This window comes from Scophthalmus maximus, chromosome 10 (genome assembly GCF_022379125.1).
Source record: "Scophthalmus maximus strain ysfricsl-2021 chromosome 10, ASM2237912v1, whole genome shotgun sequence".
NCBI lineage: Eukaryota > Metazoa > Chordata > Actinopteri > Pleuronectiformes > Scophthalmidae > Scophthalmus > Scophthalmus maximus.
This window is the reverse complement of record NC_061524.1, coordinates 15,487,207-15,508,608: the sequence shown is the minus strand read 5'-3', so window position 1 is coordinate 15,508,608 and position 21,402 is coordinate 15,487,207. Positions and strand designations below refer to the sequence as shown.

Here is a 21,402-nt window from a genome sequence, read left to right as displayed (position 1 = left end):
ATGAAAAAGGGGTGAGCAGGCGGATGGACAGGAAGAAAGTCCAGGGACATCTAGTGGTTGAAGCACAGGACTCGGCATCAGTAGAGAAAAAGTTGGATCACCAATTACCAGTTCTTGTCCAGTTAACATTTATCAGAACAGACAGAACTGTGAAACTGTTTTTAAAAAGAAAATATTGAATGATCCAGTGTGATAAAGTCATGTTTACTAAACTTAAAAACATTGACATACACAAAGTACAAATAACTTTTCAGATTCAATGTCCAGAGACAAACAGTTGAGCTCAGCATGTTGATTCAATCTCAATACTATTTCTTAAACTGCTTGGGTTGTGAGATTATGGTAATACATTTGGTGCAGTTTCTTTAGATTTGATAAAACGGATGCTCTATTATATTTGTTCAAGTTAAGTGAGTCATCTCACTGAGTCAGAAGCAGATGGTTTTCTTATATCCTCAATGATGATAGAAAAAACATCATATTAATAGTTCTGTATGAAACTGTACAAAAACAAGTAGTGATTCATCTCAACTGAAATTACCTAGAAGTGAGTCATTCACTGTGTGAGTGTGAGATATTCAGGATTTTTAAAAAAAGGAGAGAGAAATAGGCTTTTTGAATAAAGAGGAAGCAATAAAACATGTTATGTTTGTTTGTTAAAAGATCAGCCTACTTCAAGTCAGTTATTTTAATGGAAGGGTTAAATTATTTAAAATAATTCACATTACTTCACATGTAACTGAACTAAATCGTTAACTGGCTCTTCATCTTTATCACGCACACACGCACACACACACACACACACATACAGTAAATCAGGACAGAGGAAATCAGGATCAGGTCCAAAATATAAATATGACTTTATTTCACAATCCCGAAAGAGATCAGCCATCCATAGAAGGAATGCTAAATTTAGTCTCTTCTCAAGTCTAAACTGGATACCCTTTCAGTAACATACAGTATTTCAGTTTCAAAATAAGCAAGATCATCCATTGTCTAAACACCATTAACAGTACAGTAAAAACAATATGGTTCTCCTAAATATTTACACATTTTCTACTTAAGTTTTTTTTCTCTTTTTTTTCTTCAGATTTCTGAATGCTGGTGCTAGTTGTTAGTTCCTTGCTGATACAAATACTTTGAATGTGGACTGAGAATGTCCCACAGTAAAACATTTAAAACTGTAACTTTGCCATGTGATATGCAAAAATACTCCTTCTAAATAAACTGATTTAAAAACTGTTTACATTCATCTCAGTTTGTGTGTATGTTGAGAGTTTTGATAATTGCTGGAGGGTTGGTATTACCTGTGGAAGACATATGAGCTATAGACGCTAATCTGTGACAATAATTTGCCTTTTTACTGATCCATGAAAAGCATGTTGATTAATGGTGAGATACCACCCCCCAATCTTTATTATGTTCGCCAGTAATCCTCCAGAGAAATTACGAATCTACCCTTTGTATTGAATCATATATCAGATCAGTGTGTGCTGAGATTTAAAAAAGCACCATGCCAACACTGTTGAGAATATAAAACCAGGTTACGTCAAAGGCATGCACCATGACATCTTGTCTTCTAAGCACCAAAATGAAGTCAAAGTGTGTAAAAGACCTACAATTTCTCATAGGAAATGTTATACCACCAGTGTTAGTCTGAATATCAGTATATCGGTTTTGCTGGAATTTCACTGATGAAAAGCTTCTCTTTCATGGGTAAAAAAAACCTGATTCACCAGGAGTTGACAACAACCCCCCTATTCAGACCCTGTAAAAAAGCTATCTGTAAACAAAGTCTTCACAAGGGTCGAGCACCCGAAATTGTCTTAGGCAAGTGTCCGTGTTGGATCTGATATTTGAGTGGTTTTCCAACAAAAGCAGAGAGGAAGCAAACATAGAAATAGATAGAATATTTTGTTAATATGTCTGACACTTGGTGATTTGAAGAGAAGATGAAGGACTCGTTAGCACCTTTAAAATGTACAGTAAGTTTTTGAAATCCTATTATCACACATGATTCAAGACTTTTGAATTCCTTTTCCAGAAGTTTGACATAAGTTAAGTGCCAATAATGATAAGCACTCCACTGTTGCGGCATTTTTTGATTCCTCATTCTGCTAAGTTTAGAATTTCCTAACTGTAAAAATAAAACAGGGTTCATGCTTAGCTGTCATATATATCTCTATCTGTACATACATATGCAGGCCTACGGTTTGGGACCTTTTTCAAGTTAAGTTTAGGAAAATAAAAAAGTGCTTCTTAATATGCCATACATATCTGTGAATTAAAGACAAACCATTCAGACATAGAGAAAACAAACAAAACAACAAACCAAACAAGAACTTTCCTTTCATCCACTGCCAGCAGAAGTCAGCAGCAGCAGAAAGAAAAGCACAATGCTACATGTGTCAATCTGTCGTAAATATATGCACAATATTAGTCTTGTTTTCTGTGGTGTAATGCGTATGCCTAACCAATGTTACAGTGAAAATGGCACCAATGTCAAAGCCAACAAGATTCAACTTGTGAAAAGGGAACTATTGGCTGAAATAAAGAGCGTAGTCGTACTGTAAATCAAACGATCCGAGTGTCAACACATAATGCAGGTTATCATAGAATTCTTGCAGTAAACAGGCTTGCACCAGGAATTAAATAGAAATTGTTATGATCACAATAAATAATCACATCTTTTTTGTTCTTAGTCGTGTATACAAAACCAGTTTAAAAACGCCTTTAAAATGCTTCAAAGCACCATATCTTTATAATAAAAACCAACACCGAAACTCACAGTTAAAAAGCCAACAAACTTTGGTCTTCTTCATCACTTCGAAGGCCAAGAAGAAGAAGAAGAAGGACAAAGTGAACAAAGGGATTAGAAAAGCACAATGAAAACGACGTAAAAATGAGAGTAGCATTTTAAAGTTGGTTGAGGTAAGGCAGAAGCGTAGGGTGTAGGAGTTGTGTGTGTGTGTGTGTGTGTGTGTGTGTGTGTGTGCGTGTTTAAAAATTTCGACTAAGTCCAGCGATTGTAGGGGCCTGTCACTTGAGTAAGAGCATACGGGGCCATGGTGATGACACCATCCCTCGGGAGAGTCCATGCTTGGCGTGTTGGGACATTTACGATCCTCCTTTTCTCCTCTGCCTCCCTCCCTGTCTCCTCCTCCAGCTCCACACCTCCACCTGTGCCGTTCTTCCCCGCGCTGCCAAGGCTTTCCTCCATCCTTAATCTCTCGGCCTCCTCCTCCCTCTCCCGCTCCCTCTTGGCCATTTTGGCATCCCACATAGCCATCCCGTGGCCGGGCTCATTTAGAGACTTGTGCTGGTAGAATACGAGGGAGATGCGGGTGGGGTGGCTGCGGTTTGGCCTGAGGATGGGGGTGGTGGCGTGGAGCTCCCGCCGGGCACACTCTATCAGGATGGAGCCGTGTGACGGTGCCACAGCGACTCCGCCTATGTCGTGGTCCATGAAGTTGTGCTCGCTGTCTGACCACACCTCCTCCTGTTTAATTTCCTCGTGTTCATGTTGGGGAGCTTGTAGGGGGAGGGGAAGAGATGAGAGCGGAGGGAGGCCATGACCCCTGACCTCTGCCGCGACATCTCCTGCAGCCCTGTGGAGTCCGTTGAGCCTGCTGAAGAGGCCCTCAGAGGTAGGTGTCGGAGAGAATGAGGAGGAAGGAGGAGCACTCCCACAGGGGGAGGGTCTGCGCAGAGGAGAGCAGTGCACCTCGTTGGGCTCAGTTTTAAAAGTAGAGGGATAGTCACTAAGGGCATTATGTGGAGGTATAAGCTCTGGCTGAACACTCCGTTCACCCGATGTCGGAGAGTAACCATTCACGCTCTCACTCATTGTCTTATTACTGAGAGCTGAGCCATTCTGTCCGAACTGGAGGCCAGGCCGGCTGGGGTGGTCGGGGTAGATAACCTCCCTCTGTGGGGTGTCCCCTGCCCCTGAAGTGGGGTAGTTGCTGGTGCTCTGGTTGTAAGTGCTGTGCTGGTTCCTCTCAGGTAGATACCTTCCAACACTGGCAGGTCTGGGTGGAAGTCTGTACGAGCCGTAGTAGCCCGGTGGCTCTGTGGATGAGGAAAACACATGTATCTCTAAAGCACAGACGTGATCATAAAAAAAGATTAACTTTTTTAACTTATCAAAATAATTTTCAAAGCATGACCAGAGAGTTGGATTTACTACCTTGTTTGGGGGTTTCGCTTTTGACTTTCCCAGGAGTGAGAGGAGTCAGCCCGAGCTTCTTGTTCAGTTTCTCAGCTTGAGCCTTCATACGAGCTTCTTGCCTAATCTTACGGGCTGATTTCACTGGTTCAGCCAGTAGACGCACCTGATAAATAACAAAAGAATATATATTAATGATTTAAAACACTATAAAAAAAATTGTTTTTGTTCAGCATTTTTTGAAACACAGCCCTCAAAAAACTGATGGTGCAGTTGGAAAGAAAATTAAAAAAACAACAAAATAAAAATAGCAACAGCTGGTCCCCTGTTCCCTCACCTCTCGGGGAAAGGAAGAAAGAACTTGCAGAGCACCAGTTCTGATTTTGGCCCACTGGCCCTCAACCTGACCAAACTCGTCCCTTTCAGAGATCTTGTAAAGTGGCAGAACATGGAGCTGCTCGTCTTCTGGTACGTTACGCACAGCACGATTATCTTCCTTGGTTAATGTGCAAACCTGAAAAAGGACACAGACAAAAAGGAAAGCTGGTCAACCAAACAGCAGGCAATTCTCAATCAATAAACCCAGAGACTGGACCTAAACAAAAAACAATGACCTTTGAAATAGGTTGGGGGGTGCGTATTCATCGTTTGCTTACCACAGTGCTGCCGTTATTCATGTTGTGAGTGTCCTTGTGAGCGTGAGCACAGAAATCCACACAGGCAGTGACCCCAGAAAACGGACGTCCATTCCTTATTCCCAGCCGGCACCCGTCCCCTGCCTCCTCATGTTCCACCTGTGACGAGTGAAAGGACAAGACATGAGAAGACTCTGGTTAGTGGTGGTGATGGTAAAAGATTTGAGGAAAGATTTCTTGTAAAAGCCTAAGAGTACATTCTCTAGTCTTTGAGTGCATGTCAACTAAAAAAAGAGTGACTGTTTCATACCTGGTTTTGGAAGGCCTCTGGAGCCAGTCTTTTGTAGAGTGGTGCGAGGTCAGTGGCGAGACTCTGTAGGTTGCTCTGTATTTTCTCCTCCTAAAATCAATAAACAGATTTTAGTTTTGGTGTGAATAACGTGGTCTAAAATAATGTCCTTCGTTAAAGCTGGGATTGTCATCGTTCATCATTAGCTACTTGAAGGTAAAACGCTTGGCAAAGATTTGTTAAACTAGGTTTTTCATTTTAGTAAATAAAAAGCAGAGGAGCAACAGAATTGGTCTTATACAACTTACACAAAAAATTGACCCAATGCCTTCAAAACTAAACATAATAACAAAGAGCTAATGTACTAATTATACAGAAAACATCCTCTCACATCAACATAACACCACTAGAAATGAAGATTGCAATAGATGATCATCCAGGATTTTTGCAAGTTATCTACTCCCTCACCTCCTCCTGGGAGTCTCCAAGCAGCCGAAACTTGCGGGGCACTTTACTGCGCGCAAACTTACAGCCATTGAAATACATACTCCAGGAGCAGCCAAAGGAAAACGAAGCTCCACATGTGTCTGGGTCCAGACCCTGGCATGCACATGTGCGACTGTGGAGATGAAGAGGAGGGAGGAAGATAAGGAAGCCTTCAAAGCTGGGAGAAGTGTTGTCACTGGAGAAACAAAATAAGAGGTACTCACTCTTCATTGAGGGCACAGCGGCGGCTGGTGGGGGAGCCGTGTTTAAAAAGTGTCTCTGTGAGGTCCCGGTAGAGATGGTCTGCCACGGGCCGAGGGACTCCCTCCCAAGCCAGGATAAGGATCACCAACACGGCAGACTCGCAGAAGTGCCCTGGCCTCTGGCGGACCAAACACAGCAGCTTCTCCTCTTCGCTGCCGCGCCGGATCACCTGTCAGATGATAGTGCACACACACACAAACACACACACACACACACACACACACACACAGTAAACAAGCAGGTAATAATAGATGATTGATTGCACTGTGAAAAGTACAGCAAAACAAGCATGCTTTAAAACATGACAAAATGATGTATCCCTTGACCCACCAAACCACAATATAGGGCTTTTACGGCAATAGATTAAAAACAGTCATGTTTAGGTTTAGTTTTGCTTTATTTATTTTCTGTTACCCAATTGCTTTATTTGTTTTGTATCAAATTTCTTGCGGACATTGTTTATGTGGACCGAAATAAATGTTCCATGCTTGAGGGGCAGGAAAGAGTTTGCTGTGGTTGCAGTAAGGGTGAGAATCTTGGGGGTAACTTTCATCTCTGCCCCCTAAATAGACTACGGTGGTATCCACAAAAAAACAACACACACATTGAAGAGATTTATGATACTAGCACAAACACCATCCACATACCCATTTAGCTATTGGACACCCCTGGGAGCTCTTTCCTTCTTTCCCAGTATAAACAACAACTTCCACCCTGACTGCATTTCCTTTGGCACCGTACCTGTGACGTGTACACAACAGACACCAGACAAACAGTCAATTTACGCCATTAATCACAAGAGAATATATAACTGACAACACATACAGTATCATACAGTTTTTCATTTTCACCCAGACCTGATGGCAACATGCATCCTTCAGCAGGACCAAAAATATAGGTAGAATTCATAAGCAGTATATGAACTCAAATATGTGGTTTATAACACACAAATATGTAGCCATGAGCAGATAAAACTGTTCATTAATATGACAACTCTAACTCCTCCAGCTTCACCCATTCAGTATGTAGAGGCTGGAGTATGCATAGATAAATTGTGACAACATAATAGAAGGCAATTGTAATGATATAAAATAATAGTGTTTTCTAAGTCATTTACCAAACGTTTATTTAATGGTGAATAATGGAACTTAATATAATATAAACTGTGATCAACTGATCAAACATTCGTGCCCAAGCCGGAAATCAATAAAATGTACAAACTGTATTAAGTGTACAGTAGTAAGCACCGCACAGTAGTCCACACTGTTCAGTACAGAGCAGACACTCAAATTGATTAAATTAAAAATGCATTTATAAGTGAAAAACTTTAACTGCAGACTCAAGTTTTTCCGTTAAGAGCGGCTGTGATGGACTTCGAGTCGTTTCAAACAGGCTGTCATCTCAGTTTACGGCCCCTCGTCTCAGCTCAAGGGGTTTCCTGTTTCAACATGCTGTGTGTGTTGTGTGAACATGTGTGTGTTGCTGACACGGAGTGTGCACGTGTTGAGCTGGCTCAGCAATGCTTCCTTCTAATGACAGACTGTTTGGCTGTGACCCGCCCGATTCCACCAAGCCTGTGGTTGACTAGCAGGCTCTCGTGTTTGGTAGTAAACACACCCGCACATACATGCACAGTGTAAACAGAGTCACTCTACCTGTTCTCCATCAGTTCCCTCACTGCAGCAACACTAGGTCCTGCCCCAAGGTGAGTATAGTAAGGGCCTTCCTCCTTTTCAATGATTTGGTCTGTAGAAAAAAGAAGCAAAAAAATTGATCTATTGGATATCAAAGCAACTTTATAGAGTGTAGGACTGTTCTGCTAAAAGGACAAAGGCCATCAGAGGCGGGCCACAAGTTTGACTCCACTGAGATGCCGACATGTTTTTGAGAAAAAACCCTGATCAAACATATTCTTCATATTCTTCATAAAGGATCATACTGGCTCAACAAGGCTCCACAAAGCATTGCAAAGCCTCCTCCAAATAAGGAGGAGAGAAATGCAGCCTCCTTTTGCTTGAATTGGCCCTTGAAATAGGACGCAGCTAGTGTGTGTGTGTGTGTGTTTGTGTGTGTGTGTGTGTGTGTGTGTGTGTGTGTGTGTGAGTGTGTGTGTCTGTGTGTCTTCCCATCAGGGAGAGAGAGAGACAGAAAATGAAAGTCATTTTGAGGTCAAAGAACAGCAGATTTAGTCACTAAGTAGAATACATCCAATTTGATACCAGTGCAGACGCTACAGACATCTGAAAAATCTAAGGGAGCACCAACTTACCCATGCATTGACACGACGGAAGGTCAGACAGTTTTTTGGAAGGTGTATTGAGCAAGTTCTTGGTAGGGGTATCCAGAAAACTCACTGGAGACTCCAGGAAGCTGTTGATGCTGTTCTTGGATGGGGTCGACTCTGCAGAGTGGCCCAGATCTCCATCAGCAGCCGTGGACAGGACAGTGACGGGTCCTGACCTCTCCAGCTTGTAGTAGCTCTGTTGACTTGGAGGAGGGGAATGCTGCCCCCCTGAGAAGCCGTTAACCAGACCAGGGTGCCCAGCGGCGTGGCTGAGGCAAGCGGTATTGGCTGGGCTGGCGTTAGGATGAGCACCGTGCTGCAGCCCACCACAGGGCTGCGCTACCTGAGATAACAAATGCCTTTCATACTCCTGCTCCGGTCCTGCAGCATGGCCATTGCGTGGATTGTGTTGATGGAGCGAACCATTTGAGAGGCCCCATGGCTGGTTTTCTTGAACACAATTGTGGCTGATCCTTGCGAGATTGCTGTAGCTCTGAGTCTGTGGCCCTACGACGGCTGTATAGTGTGTGTTAGCATGATGGATGAGCTGCCTCCTTTCCTCCAGAGTCTCAGCTAAGTATCTCTTCAGGTCAATTTGAGCCTGAGGCAGAAACAGGTTTCTCTTATGGAGAAGGCCTGATTTCCCCTGAGGGAGAATCTTCTGGCCTCTGCCCCTGTTGGGCGTCTCTCCATTTGGCATGCGTTTTGAGAGGGGGGTCCTGCGGCTGCTTCCCTCATTTTGTCCATCACTTTTCTTCTTTCTGGGTTTGGGCGGTGTAGCTCTTGGTTTTTTTAAGGGGGTCTTTTTCTGACTGGGGGGCAGCTGGGAGTTGTAGTTGTACTTGATGGCCGACACAGGTGTTCCTTTTGGAGGGTGGCTGTGTCGGGACTGGATGATGAAGGCCAGATCTGCCAGCTGGGCTGCCACCTCCTCCTCATCTCTGTTTCTCCTTACTTTACCAACCCCGTCTCTGACCTCCCCGAACAGCCGCTCATGATCTTTACTGAACTTCATGTCCCTGGGGTCTTTAAAGCTGCATTCGGACTTGATGACCTGACAACCAAAGCCCTGTTCTGTCCTCCCGCAGGGAGCTCTATCACTGTCTGAACTGGCCTCTAGTAGATCTTGCAGAGACAGCTTTGTGCTGGAGTTTGTCCCCCGAGAGCACTGGATGACATTCCCCTGTCTTACCACAGGAGGGCGGATGACTGACGTCTGGTGTAGTGGTGAGCTTATGACAGACACTTTGTTGTAGTGGATAGCCCCAGTGGGTTTGGCTTCTTGCGGGGTTGCATTTGTACTGGAGGTTGAAAATGGGGCAACAGTAGAAATGGGACTTTCACACTCACTTTCAGTTTTAATGGACCTTGGGGTGTTTTCAGGTATAGCTGCCAGTTGAGTCAAGGCCTCAATAGCAATAGCCTGATCAAAACTAAGATTTTCCCTCTCTGCCAAAGACTGCACACTTGGTAGCAAGTCACTTGCAGGAGGTTCACTTTTCACAGGCGGGGGTGTCCCTTGCAGGCTAACAGGAGTGCTTGTCGGACACAAGTCATTCTTCCAGTCCTCTGGCTCCTTTTTGACTAAGTGCATATCTGGTGGCTCTGTTTTGATGGAGCAAAGAATGGAAGAACGCGAGCAGAATAGTTCCTCCTCCAATCCCTTCCTCTCTGTGACAGAGAGACACACCACGGCTGCCAGCGTGGACAGCGGGTCTTCGCAGACCTCGTCTTCATCCCTCAGCTGTGTGGTGGCCTGTTCAGTGATCCACATCCACGGCTCCTTCAGCTTGATCTTCTTTAGTGGAACCGACATGTCGTCTGGAGGAGTCTTGGGTCTGTTTTCAGAGCAGTCCTTAGGAATTGCAGCTATTATAGTCCTTTGAGGCTCTGAAGCCATTATAGTTCTTTTAAATGCAGGCTTCAGATCAGAGTGTAACCCAGAGGTCATATTAGCACCATTCGGTTTTGACAGGTTGTCAGCAGAACCATTATGAAAAGTCACAGAAGAGCATACGCGTTGGTGAAGTGCAAAGCTGGTCAGGTCCAGCCCGGGCTCTCTTTTAATAAGTGCCGGCCGTCCGACTTGGTCCATGGCCAGGTTGTGGTTGAGCGAGTGGTTGATGGGAGGAGATTGTGTATGAGATATGTGGCCTTCTTCCCCCTCATCCTCCTCTTTTGCCATGTGGGTGTCATCCATCTGTGCCTTGCCTTTGCCATTTAACGACCCACTTTCTGGAACCACCTGAGATGGACAGACAGAGACAGAGAAACGAGAAGAGAGAGGTGACTCAAAATGCTCTAGCAGTATACAGCTTATTCAGCTTGTTCTAAGCAGACACGGCACACAGCACAACAGATTGCCTCCCAGCATGGTTTAAGCATCTGCCACAGCCACTACTGAGATTCGGAAAATATTATGACACGCGAAAACAAAGAATCTGCTTTCTATAAATCTTGCAGAAACTGATCTCTAAACAGAGCTAATAAAATAAAAGCCGCATTAGTTGGGTTCGCGGCTTGGATCAGGACTACATTACCGCCTGGGCTCTGGAGAGTGGAGAGCCACAGACCCACAGGTAGCCGAGAGCGAGTAAACATTCGGAGTCACGCACAGTTCAACATTGCGTCACTACTGATGGGTCACTGGGGGCATATGTGCAACGTGCATGTACATGTTGTGTTTGTGCTGGGTTTGTAGGTGTGTTCCTTGGCATGCATACGTGTGCATGCAAGCACATGTGATTATTCACACAACTGCCTGAGTGATTAACCTAGCGGGGTTCTTATCCAGTCAGAGCTGCGCTACAGCACTGCTTGACCCCTCAGCTAATAAGGATTCTGGCTGTCAGCAGAGCTACGACCATCCAAAGGTCCTCATGACATAGCGACATAGTGATTGCCCCCGATCAGTAACACTATTCTGGATGATTTCAAGCGCTGACTTTCATAGCCATTAATGGATAAGCAGGAACAAAACTGATTAGGGGCGAGACAGAAGTTAAGGCAGTTTTATTATAACAGTATTTTTGCTGTCACATGTTATCATTGAAACTAAACAGGACAGCTGTTCTGATTTACAAAATTTCTTTTATTACAATCATATGATCAACTGAAGTCAAGTCAAGCTGCTTCTTATTTTAGGATTCAACCTCACGTCACATTCGCAACTAAAAGCCTTCAGCAGTGGAAGACTAATCAAAAATCCTGCATCGTAACAAAGATAACGTAGAATTATAATCTTGCTTGTTGTATGTCTACACCAACCAGACAAGTTGCATTACCCCCATATCTTTCCAGACTCAAATAGTATATGAAGTGAAGGATTTGAAGGAATTTCATAAAAGGTATTATTTTTTAAATAATTGTGATTAAGTGATGTATAAATAAAATTGATATCCCTAATTTCCCTACGGGTGTCGCTGAGATATCGTGTTCTCAAGAATCAGACAGACATGAGGTCACAGTGACTTGGACTTTTGACGTCCAAAATGTAACCCATTCATCCTTGAGTTCAAGTGAACTTGCCAAACGTGAAGAAATTCCCTCAAGGTATTGCCGAAGGTTTACAATCACCACAGATGTGCATAAATACAGATGGACAACCTTAAAAAACATAATGCCTCAGGTCACGGCTGTCGCCAGCGTGGAGTCACAAAAAACACGGCGTCATGTGCAAAGACTCAGCTGACAAGAGGATCTTAAACTCGTTTGCAAGACATGCAGTATGTGTGTGTGTGTGTGTGTGTGTGTGTGAGAGGCAACCCCTCTAATGAACAAGCGTGACTTCAGGGGAGATGTTCGTTATCACTGTTTACCTTGTATAAACACTCATTAAACTCCATCACTGACACTGTTTAATGCACTCTACAGCAGGAGATGTGGACTTCAAGCGGGCACGTCAAGAGCGGCAACAGCACTTTAATATGAACCAGACTACAATGAACCCATGGACCAAACAGAAAACACTTGGGTTTATCAGTTACATGTGCTCTTCTGTTCATCTTTTTTCTCTCCGTTTCCATCGGACATGAACTCGGTTACACCGACATACAAACACCACAGTTTTTACTGTATTTAACTAAGCAGAATAGCATCTTTTACAGTGGTAGAACAGTAGCGTTTATCTGACGCCCCTCTCATTCGCCCATGCACAAGCCAATGGCAGCAGAGCTACCATGCAAGGCTGGGGCCAAACCTTTGTGTGAAACTAAACCATTAACCCTTGTAATTACTGACCGACATCGTCAACCTTCTGAGCCACTGTTGTCCATGTATTACTGCCGTATAGTAAATTCTACTTCTTTTTACGTCCGCCAAGGAGGTTATGTTTTCGCTCCTGCCCGTTTGAGTGTGTGTTGATTGGTTGGTTGGTCTGTTTGACAGTACAATTAGGCAGAAACTACAAAGATCACATTAAATTTCCAGGATTCCAGGATTATTTTCCTTCACTTTCTTGAACATTATATGGACATTTTGACAGATTTCCCATGAAATAATGCATGGATCTTGATGAAAAGAATCTCAGACCTATTAAGCGAACTGGTATCTATGAGTGTGTGCAAATTTGGTGCAGCTTGACTGAATTTAAGGGGTCTGCTAGGCCTTGGCAAAGGTATGCGCTGTACTGAGAGCCATTCTTCTTACAAAACAATACAATCCTCAAAGTCACATTGCAGCAAAATATCAACCCAGAGCTGGAGTTCACTTTAGAAGTTCTGAGACATCTCAAGATCAAATGTGCTTGAGCATGTCTAATGAAGAATCAATTGAGGCCTGTGAAGAAGAAGGAATTGAATAGTGAGAGATGAAGTGGTCGTGCATTGCTTCAAACACTTAACTGAAGTTGGAAAATGAAACGTGTCAAAGGCAGCGCAGAGGTCTAAGAGGATTATTACTGAGCGATCTCCTGACTCTCTGGACCCAGACTGTATTTCTAATGTAAGGAGATTGAACACCCACATAAGAAGCTGCCGTATGGATTTTGTTGCATTCAGTGTTTGATTACAAATGTGGGGTAAGCGAGGTTTTTTAGTAAAGGACAGAGAATAAAAAAGCAAGTGTTCAAGCTTTTCAGATGATTAAAGCCAGTGACATTTGGTGGGGGAAAGTGTGTATCTGCCTCTTCTGCAATAATTTCTTTCCCAGTCAACATACAGTTTTAGAAAATAAGTTGTTCTTTGCGTATGAGAAACTTATACTGGTGAACCTGTTTTTTACCAGTGAAAGTACTGTTTCTCATGTGTACCTACAGTGTAGCTGGGTTGGAAATATTTAAACGTGGCACCACATTGTATATGTTCTTGGCCATTTACTCACAGGAATGCAAGACACACTGCCAAAAGCTGATTAGAAAAACAATATGGAAGAGGCAAAAGGAGTAATCTATCCTCCTAGTTGACGGTTAACTGTTGTTTGATAAAGCAAACGTGACTTTTCATGATCAATAAAGTGATTAATGCAGCGAAGTCCATCGTGCTTTCGCCCCACTCCACTGCACCATCCATGACTGCCATGCAACAGAAAGCTGGAAATCAGACTTAGGTAATGCTGAAGTTGTAAGTGCAACAGGGCAAGACACCTTGGAGTCGGGTCACTGCAAAGTTCAGCAGCGAGAAAAAAGTTGGGGAGCAGAAAGAGAAGGTGGGGGGGGAGTGTGCCTGTCACAATAAACTGCTTTCAGAGACAAAGCGGCACTGGCCGGGTTCCAGCACTGCACCAGACACACGCGTGTCTCTATGTATGCGTAAGCGTGTGACTGACTCTGCGTCTATCTGTTCATTCAAGTGTCCATGAGCTAAAGCTGATGTCAAAATACAGCCCCCGTTTTTGAAGTGAGTTTTTTTTATTTAATTCTGTGGTGACAAAAAAAAAAAAAGAAGCCTAATGCAGGATGCAAACACAGAGTCATGTGCTCTCATTTAGCTGCTGTTTCTCTGGAGAGGGAACAGGGTCTGTGATGTGTTAGGGCTGTGTCTTTGTGTTGTGCATGTTGTCTGTGCCTAAGGGGTGACTCAAGTCACTCGCACTGCACGGTGCCGTTCTTAAATGCAAACACAGTCCTCGTCTTTTGTGCTAGACAAACCCGTGCCCATCTGTGGCGCCTGTCAAAGCTTTAAAAACCAACAAAGCATATGCAAGAAAGTGTGGCTAAACGTTCGGAGACCTACCATGGCAACCGAAGTGTGACCGCCACTCGAATCCTAACAACCCTCTCTCAAGAGACGAGCCTCCGGGGGGGGGGGGGGGGGGGGGGGGGGGGTTTGAAGAAGTGTGTATCCATTCTTGACTCAACACGAACAATCTCATATGCTGAGTAAATATATATGTTTATTTATATATATATGTTCTCACACAAATACAGTATGTGCAAAAAATTCTCTGGAAGAAAAGAGATAGCCTCAATTTCATGAGATACCTGTTCCGGTGCACAAAATCATACATCTCACACCACTCTTCAAAATGAAACTATAAAAAAAGATACGATGCTTCCTTTCGGGCTGAGAGAGTAAGTAGTGGTTTGTGTGTGTTTCTCTCAACACGTGAACATTTCCTTCATTCATTGAGAGAGTGTTTCCTGTATGCGCTGAGCTCAACACACAAAACGTACTGCACAAAAAGAAGAACGGTGGCAGAGAAGTCCTTATAAGCAAGAAAACTATTCAACTCGAAAGAATTGGCTCATGGTTGACCAGCATTAATTAGAGTTTACTCAACTATGAAATTATACAGATCAAGATGTCATCATCAACAGAGGGACCTTGTCTACAAACTGCACAATAATAATGCCTTTTTCTAGTGCAGCCAAACAAGTAAAGCCTGCCAAATTACAAGCTACGGCCCAAGGCTCACACGCACTACACTTCTCTGCGAGGCAGTTAGAAAAACAGCAGGTGTATAAATATGGCTGTCCAAAACCCTGCAAGAAAGACGAGGGGGAGCAAAGGGGCTTCTTCATTGACGAAAACGGGAAAAAGAGAAGAGGGGTGTCTGTTACCGTGGAAACTGACCTCTTTGTTGATGACTTTGTTGTCACATCCTTTAATCCCACCTGGAAAAAGACACGCCAAACACACAGAAGCCCAGCTCCTCAGTGATTCAGGAGGAACAATAACAACACCAGCTTCCAAATAAAGCGCTCCAATCAGCTAAATCCAGGGTGGCAGAGAGAGAGAGAGAGAGAGAGACGACAGATGATAACCTCTAGATGAGCTGCGCTCAAACGGACCCATCTGCAGCGAGACAATAGACCCCAGGGTGAATACTCCGGCTGCCTTTACCTTGTCTGTCCTCAGAGGAAGCCCCTCTAGTTTAGGCAGCATATCCCTAAAAGGTATTGGTGGCCATCTTGCTTTGGCTTCCTTCAGCCTCCAAAGAAAACGCTGGCTACAGTAGCCGTGCGCAGGGCAAGATCCTCGGTGTCATGACTAGGGTGACTGTGAGCCGCTGTAGCAAAGTGCTGCTACAGCAGACGTGAATACACTTGCTGCACACGCACGCACGCACACACATATAGGCGCGCACACACACGGACATACGGGATGCCTTTTGCAGACGCAGACAGAGCCTCGTCAGCCAATGGCGTGAGGACCTTAGCGGCTTGTAAATTATCTTCCATGCCTAGACTCTCCTAAACAAAGGATCCCCTATGTGGGCTTTTTACTCCAGCCCTATGCACATGGATAGGAGGCAAGCTGTGGAACGGACACTGCACACTTGCTGGATCTGGATCAGAGGGAAACAAATCCGTCACCACTGAGCTGTTAACCCCTGAGGCGTCCCACAAAACACTCCTTTTGGACTCTCGATTTGAACTGAATTCCTAGTTCCACTGATGAAGTGAGTCAATTAAATGATTAGTTGATACGAAGAAGAAAAAAATCTACAGCTGACACAAATTGATTAAGTGCCATAAAAATGGCAAAATGTGCTGCTCCCAGGTTTTCACATGCTTCTTTTTCCTTCATTTCATCGATGTAAATATAGCATATATATTGCATATATTTGGGGTGCAGACTGTTGGTCAAACAAACAAAAAAATTTACACCTCCATTTTACAGAAACAATCCATCAGCTAATCGAAAAGAAAGTCACCAGACGAACTCATAACGGAAATAAACTTTACACTCATGAGTAAAATACTTACACTGTTGGGCAATGGCCAACATCACATGACAGATGTTTGTGAGTGTGTTTCTTACACTACTCCCCCACAGTTTTAAGGCATGTGATCTATTACATTATGAGGAAGTGCTGTAGTGTGTCCCATTAGACACCGAATGAAGCATGTTACATCATGCCTTTTAAACAATTACAAATGCAGTCATCCGCGCGGCATCATCATTTTCGGCAGCACCTCAAAGTCCCACATGATTCTGACAGCATCCACTCTCTCCTTTCCCTCACTGTCTCAACAACCCTTCCTGTCATTCTCTCATCTGCCGCCAGAGCCTCTTCTCTTTTTAAGCCATTCCCAGAGGAGAAGCTGTGGTTAGAGAGAAAACAAGGAGACGGAAAGCAAAAGAGAGAAATGTTATGCGAGAGTAAAATACTCCCCCCTTTTAAAGGCAACCATGTGGCCAAGACGCTGAGGTCACACCAGGACACGAAAACACGAAGGCAGCCTGAGCCAGTGCCTGTTGGTAACGCTCTAGTAACCAACTTTAGTCGGGTGTTTTGATTGTGGAAGCAGTAGAGCACAGAGCTTAGTGCAGACAAAACAATGTAAACCATATCTGCATAGTGTCCAGCGTGCAAACACCAGGATGCATCAAATGCAAATAGCAGGTCATGGCGGAAGATGCAGTCACATAGCCATTTTTCTTTTGCAGTAAGCCGTAGCCAAATCTCAAACATTACACTCAGTAGTCGAAAAGAAGTCCTCACAGTTCAGTGAGAGTCAAATAAAAACATGTCACAATATGAAAAACTAACCACAGTGTTTGGAAACACTATGTTGCAATTTCTGAAAAAATGAAAAGCATATTGTAGATTTGTGTTCATGCCATTGTTGCAAGGCAGTTTTTAATCACACTACAGAGTTCAACTGTCAGTCGGTCAGTTTGTCGCTCAAAGCTTATCACAGTCAAACTCCTGCGTGGTGTGGCTTCACGCATATGTGCCTTGGAGCAATGTCCGATGGTCAGTGTCTCTGAGCATACATTTGTGGCTTCAACTGTTTTTTCTCTTATTAGTCAGGTTTATTTTATTGAATGGATGGCTTCAAAGAAATTATATCTTTTGTATCTATGGATGCACGTGAGCCATGTCACTGCCATCTACATCTGTCGACACTTATTATTCAGATTTTCACTGCTGTATAACCCATGGATGGATGCATGGGACCGACGTTACATCTGGACGTCTTTATGTCAACTGGTTTGTCCCAGTTTACTTGCTTGACAAATTGGGGAGAGCGTGTTCTATATGTTTTTCAGATTAATTGTGGCAGTTATTGGTTTGCACAGGTCGTCTGACAGGTTCGACATTCTGTTAAACAGGTTGCACAACTTAAACATTACAACAAACCTGGGTAAGATATACAGTCACACACCCATCAACTGCCATCATGTTGGCCACTAACTGACACGTGCTGCTGCTTAACACTAAATTTTAAACTGCACAATCCAACTGCTACATGAATTTAAATTATTTAAGGAAAATAAAATAGAAATAGATCTGCGGTTAACATTCTGGCTCTAACTTTTTTTTTTTTTTTTAACAGCTCGTTGCTGATTGGCTCATGTAACCTTTAGGTACTAAAATGAACAAAAATATTATGTTACTCCACAATGTCAAATCATGTTGAGCACAGCCCAAAATAAAAATCACTATAGAGCTTGAAATGTAAACATGCAATGGCTGTACAGTGCATCTCAGCCTTCAATATTCCTCCTCATGCAGCCTCTCCACTCCTTCATCCAAAAATACTCCACAACCACCACTAACAATTCTTCCACACCCTTAATTTGCTCTTTAAGTATCCCATATGTTTTTCCCCTTTAACAAGCTTCCCAGCTCTCGTTAGGAACAAGTCGTCTGGACATTAATCACCCTGGGCCACAGTACGCAAGTGTGCAGGCGAGGTAAAGAAAGTCGTTCTGCAACGCAGCCATAAACTGTCTCTGACACATCTGGAGGCTGACCCACTGGAGACGGGCTCCTGCGATGGAGCTGTGCCAAACACAAATGTTGCCAATAATTGTCATTACTGCCACAGCTCATGAAAAACTGTCTCATTTGCATGGAAAAGCTAAAGATCTCTGAAGGGAGGGCAGTTGGCGGGAGTTATTAGCTGTTATTTGTTTTTCTATTATAGTATGAACGTATATATGTGTGTGTGTGTGTGTGTGTGTGTGGTGTGGAGGGGTGGAGCACGGTGCTAATTGCAGATAAATTTATTGATTGTCGTTTATAATAGCGGATAAGCAACAAACAATTGAAGTCATGAAAAGCCAAAGATAGGTGCCTGAGCTACTTTTACCACTGTCGCTGCTGAGAATTTTGGACCACTGGAGAGCGCTTTGAGTGAGAACTCTGTGCAAGCACACGCATCTCTGACTGTCGAGAAGCAGTGTCTTCAGGGTAAAATTCTCATCTTCAGATGCTATTCATTACTTGAAACGACAAGAAACCCCGACTTCTAATTTTGTATAACCTAAATTGGCCTGACTTGACAGAAGTTGTCTCCGCCGTGCATGGATTTGCTGCAGTTAATCTGTAACATCACGGCCCTATAGGGAGTCGAGTGGTTTGGGGCTTAAACCCCTTGACCGACTTGATTTTACGTTTATTTGTGAAAGTCACAGTTTCTTGCGAGTAAATGAACAACAGTCCTGTCATTTTCTTCCTCGTCAGTAGCGACACTAAAAGAGACATTCTTGCAGTTTATCTGTTGCTGAGTGAGTTATCTGTGAGTCTTACTGATGCTTTGGTTCGTCAGTGAAAGACGTGAGTCGCTAGAGTATTGCGTTATACCCAATCTGGCAAAGTAATGTAACAACAACAGATGCTGTTTGTGAATGGAGAGCAGACCAGTGTAACTACAGTATTACAGAGCATTATGGGTTGTTTGCAGCTGTAGCACCGCCGGGCTAGTGAGTGTTTTCAAGCCCTTTTATTTTTAGTTTTTCAGAGATAGTTGGCTCTAAAAGTGTTCGGTTGGCTCAGCTTAAACTGCAGGTGCTTCTGAACGGCTGGTGTAGCTTCTTTTTTTTGCTGTACATTCATTACAAGTGAAAACAAGTTTATTGCATTTTCTCCTGCCACTAGTGGGATTATAGGACCAACGAAAAATACATATGTGTTCACAAGTAAATGACGGTGATTAAGACACTATCCATGTCCTATTCTTTCTCGTATTTTTTTTGTCTTACTACATCTTGTTATAAGATATTTGTGTTTGGTAGATGTTTTTGACAACAGAATAAGTTTACCTTTTGGGGGAATGTCCCAGCCACAACATTAAAACCACTAATTAATGTTGAGGTTATTTGGTGTATCTTTCTGGTTAAAAAAGTATCCTCAGCCAATGAATAGTTATAAGATTATTATTTTTTTCAAATACTGCGCCCACTTGAACCTGCGAAAAAGAGGTGTTTGTGCAGCCACGCACGCATAACTTCTCACATTATCTCAAACTCAAACACCTCTTTTTACAGGTAAAAGCTCAAACACCAGTACACACTAAGATTTAGAGACATGTAAATAAGGAGCACTAATCTACTGCAAACACCCACATTTGCATTTGGGTCTTGTGAATTCAGACTCAAACCACATGAGAACCTTGAAACCACAAAGTCTGCGTGAACCTGAAATGAGGCAGCACTATGTCTCGTGTTCGGCAGACTTTGCACTCTCTTCTACATGCTCTCTGCTTCTTCAGCAGATGCACATAAACACAGATGCATGTTTGTAGCTTTCACACTTCCTGCATGGACAGTGAGTAACCCACTGGTGAGGCTATTTTGAGGACACAATGGATTCACGTTCAAAAATTCCATTCCACACACATAAACACAGACGAGGTTATGTAACGTACTACAGTCCCACTCTAGGAAGGAAATGTGCACCATTCAACACCACACCCTAAACCCACATGGACTCAATTTAAGGGGCGGCAGTGATTGGTCAACATGGGGGGACAGTGGGTTAATCCAACTCTTAGACCCACAGACCCTATAAGAGAAGAAGGGTGGACTTAAAAAGCCTGTATGCACTGACGAAGTGTTCTCTTTAATCTAGTGTCTGCTTGGTCTTTTTATGTATTTATCTGTGGGAACCTGTTGATTAAAAACGCAGTATGTACAGTAAGACAAACTGTGCAACACACAATGAAATATTAAAAATCGACACACATGCACACACCATGACCCAAATTAGGGATCGGTCATGATTTTTCTATGTTGTCATTAAATTATAAAAAATAATAAAAGTTTGTGCAACTATTGATCTTGATGAATATGTTTTCCTTCTACTGGTGCCTGGAAGGAAATAACACATAAAGGTAATGGTTTTCCAACCACCAAGAAGAAGAAGAAGGAGGTGTTAATATCAGGTGCAAAAGGTTCTGTGTCGAACTGCAAAAAAATACATTAGTTGTGCAGTGAGAACTTTGTCGGGTAAAGCTAGCACATCATACATCTAACACAACTATGCACAAGGCTGTCACTCAGCTATGCTACAAATGTGGGTTCAAAATCACCATCAGTATCATCATTATGGCTTAGTTGAGGTCAGTGCACATTTCCCCCCAATTTCTTAAAAAGGTTTTTGTAATACTGACTAAAATGTAACTTTGACAAGCACATTTTGAGCAATAAAGAAATACGTCTTAATAATTTTCCTTTTTAACGCAGTTGTGCCATTGACATACAGGATATTGTTAGCTTTTGTTAGGCCTGAAGAGTCAGGAACATGTCGCCTTAAACATATTGATTTGTATTACAGGCTTACATTAGTTTGTGCCTGTGCAACATGCTGAGTAAGCATGTTGGCCACATGAATGCATGTGTATATGCATGCTCACACATACATGTCTGCAGACAGATGCATGCCAACTGCAGTGGCGCATTAAAAGGAGGGAGCAAAAAAAGATGAGAGTTTTTGTCCTCTTCAAGAGTATAAGCGATATTCCAAGTTAGACGAGTCAGGTGGATGCTTGAATAAACTCCGCTTTTGCCAGAAGGAGGCCATTGTGTGCCCTTGGTAGGATTTGAGTGGCATTTCTTTTAGGGGGCAAAATGAGGATTTCTTTTCACCCAGAGAAACCAAGTGG

At 43.2% G+C, this 21,402-nt stretch overlaps 1 protein-coding gene across 2 annotated transcripts in view; it reads right to left on the bottom strand.

Annotated features, from left to right (window-relative positions):
• Positions 1 to 836: 836 nt before the first annotated feature.
• tet1 (tet methylcytosine dioxygenase 1) overlaps positions 837 to 21,402 on the bottom strand; it is a 31,460-nt gene continuing 10,894 nt past the window's right edge. For both annotated transcript variants that reach the window (XM_035605183.2, XM_035605185.2), the window contains exons 3-12: positions 8,112 to 10,371; positions 7,498 to 7,588; positions 6,490 to 6,583; positions 5,803 to 6,011; positions 5,561 to 5,711; positions 5,114 to 5,203; positions 4,825 to 4,962; positions 4,506 to 4,682; positions 4,190 to 4,334; positions 837 to 4,071 (exon numbers count right to left, since the gene is read on the bottom strand). In XM_035605183.2, the coding sequence (XP_035461076.2) occupies positions 3,014 to 4,071; positions 4,190 to 4,334; positions 4,506 to 4,682; positions 4,825 to 4,962; positions 5,114 to 5,203; positions 5,561 to 5,711; positions 5,803 to 6,011; positions 6,490 to 6,583; positions 7,498 to 7,588; positions 8,112 to 10,371 (4,413 nt within the window). In that variant the 3' untranslated portion in view covers positions 837 to 3,013. The remainder of the gene's footprint in view (positions 4,072 to 4,189; positions 4,335 to 4,505; positions 4,683 to 4,824; positions 4,963 to 5,113; positions 5,204 to 5,560; positions 5,712 to 5,802; positions 6,012 to 6,489; positions 6,584 to 7,497; positions 7,589 to 8,111; positions 10,372 to 21,402) is intronic.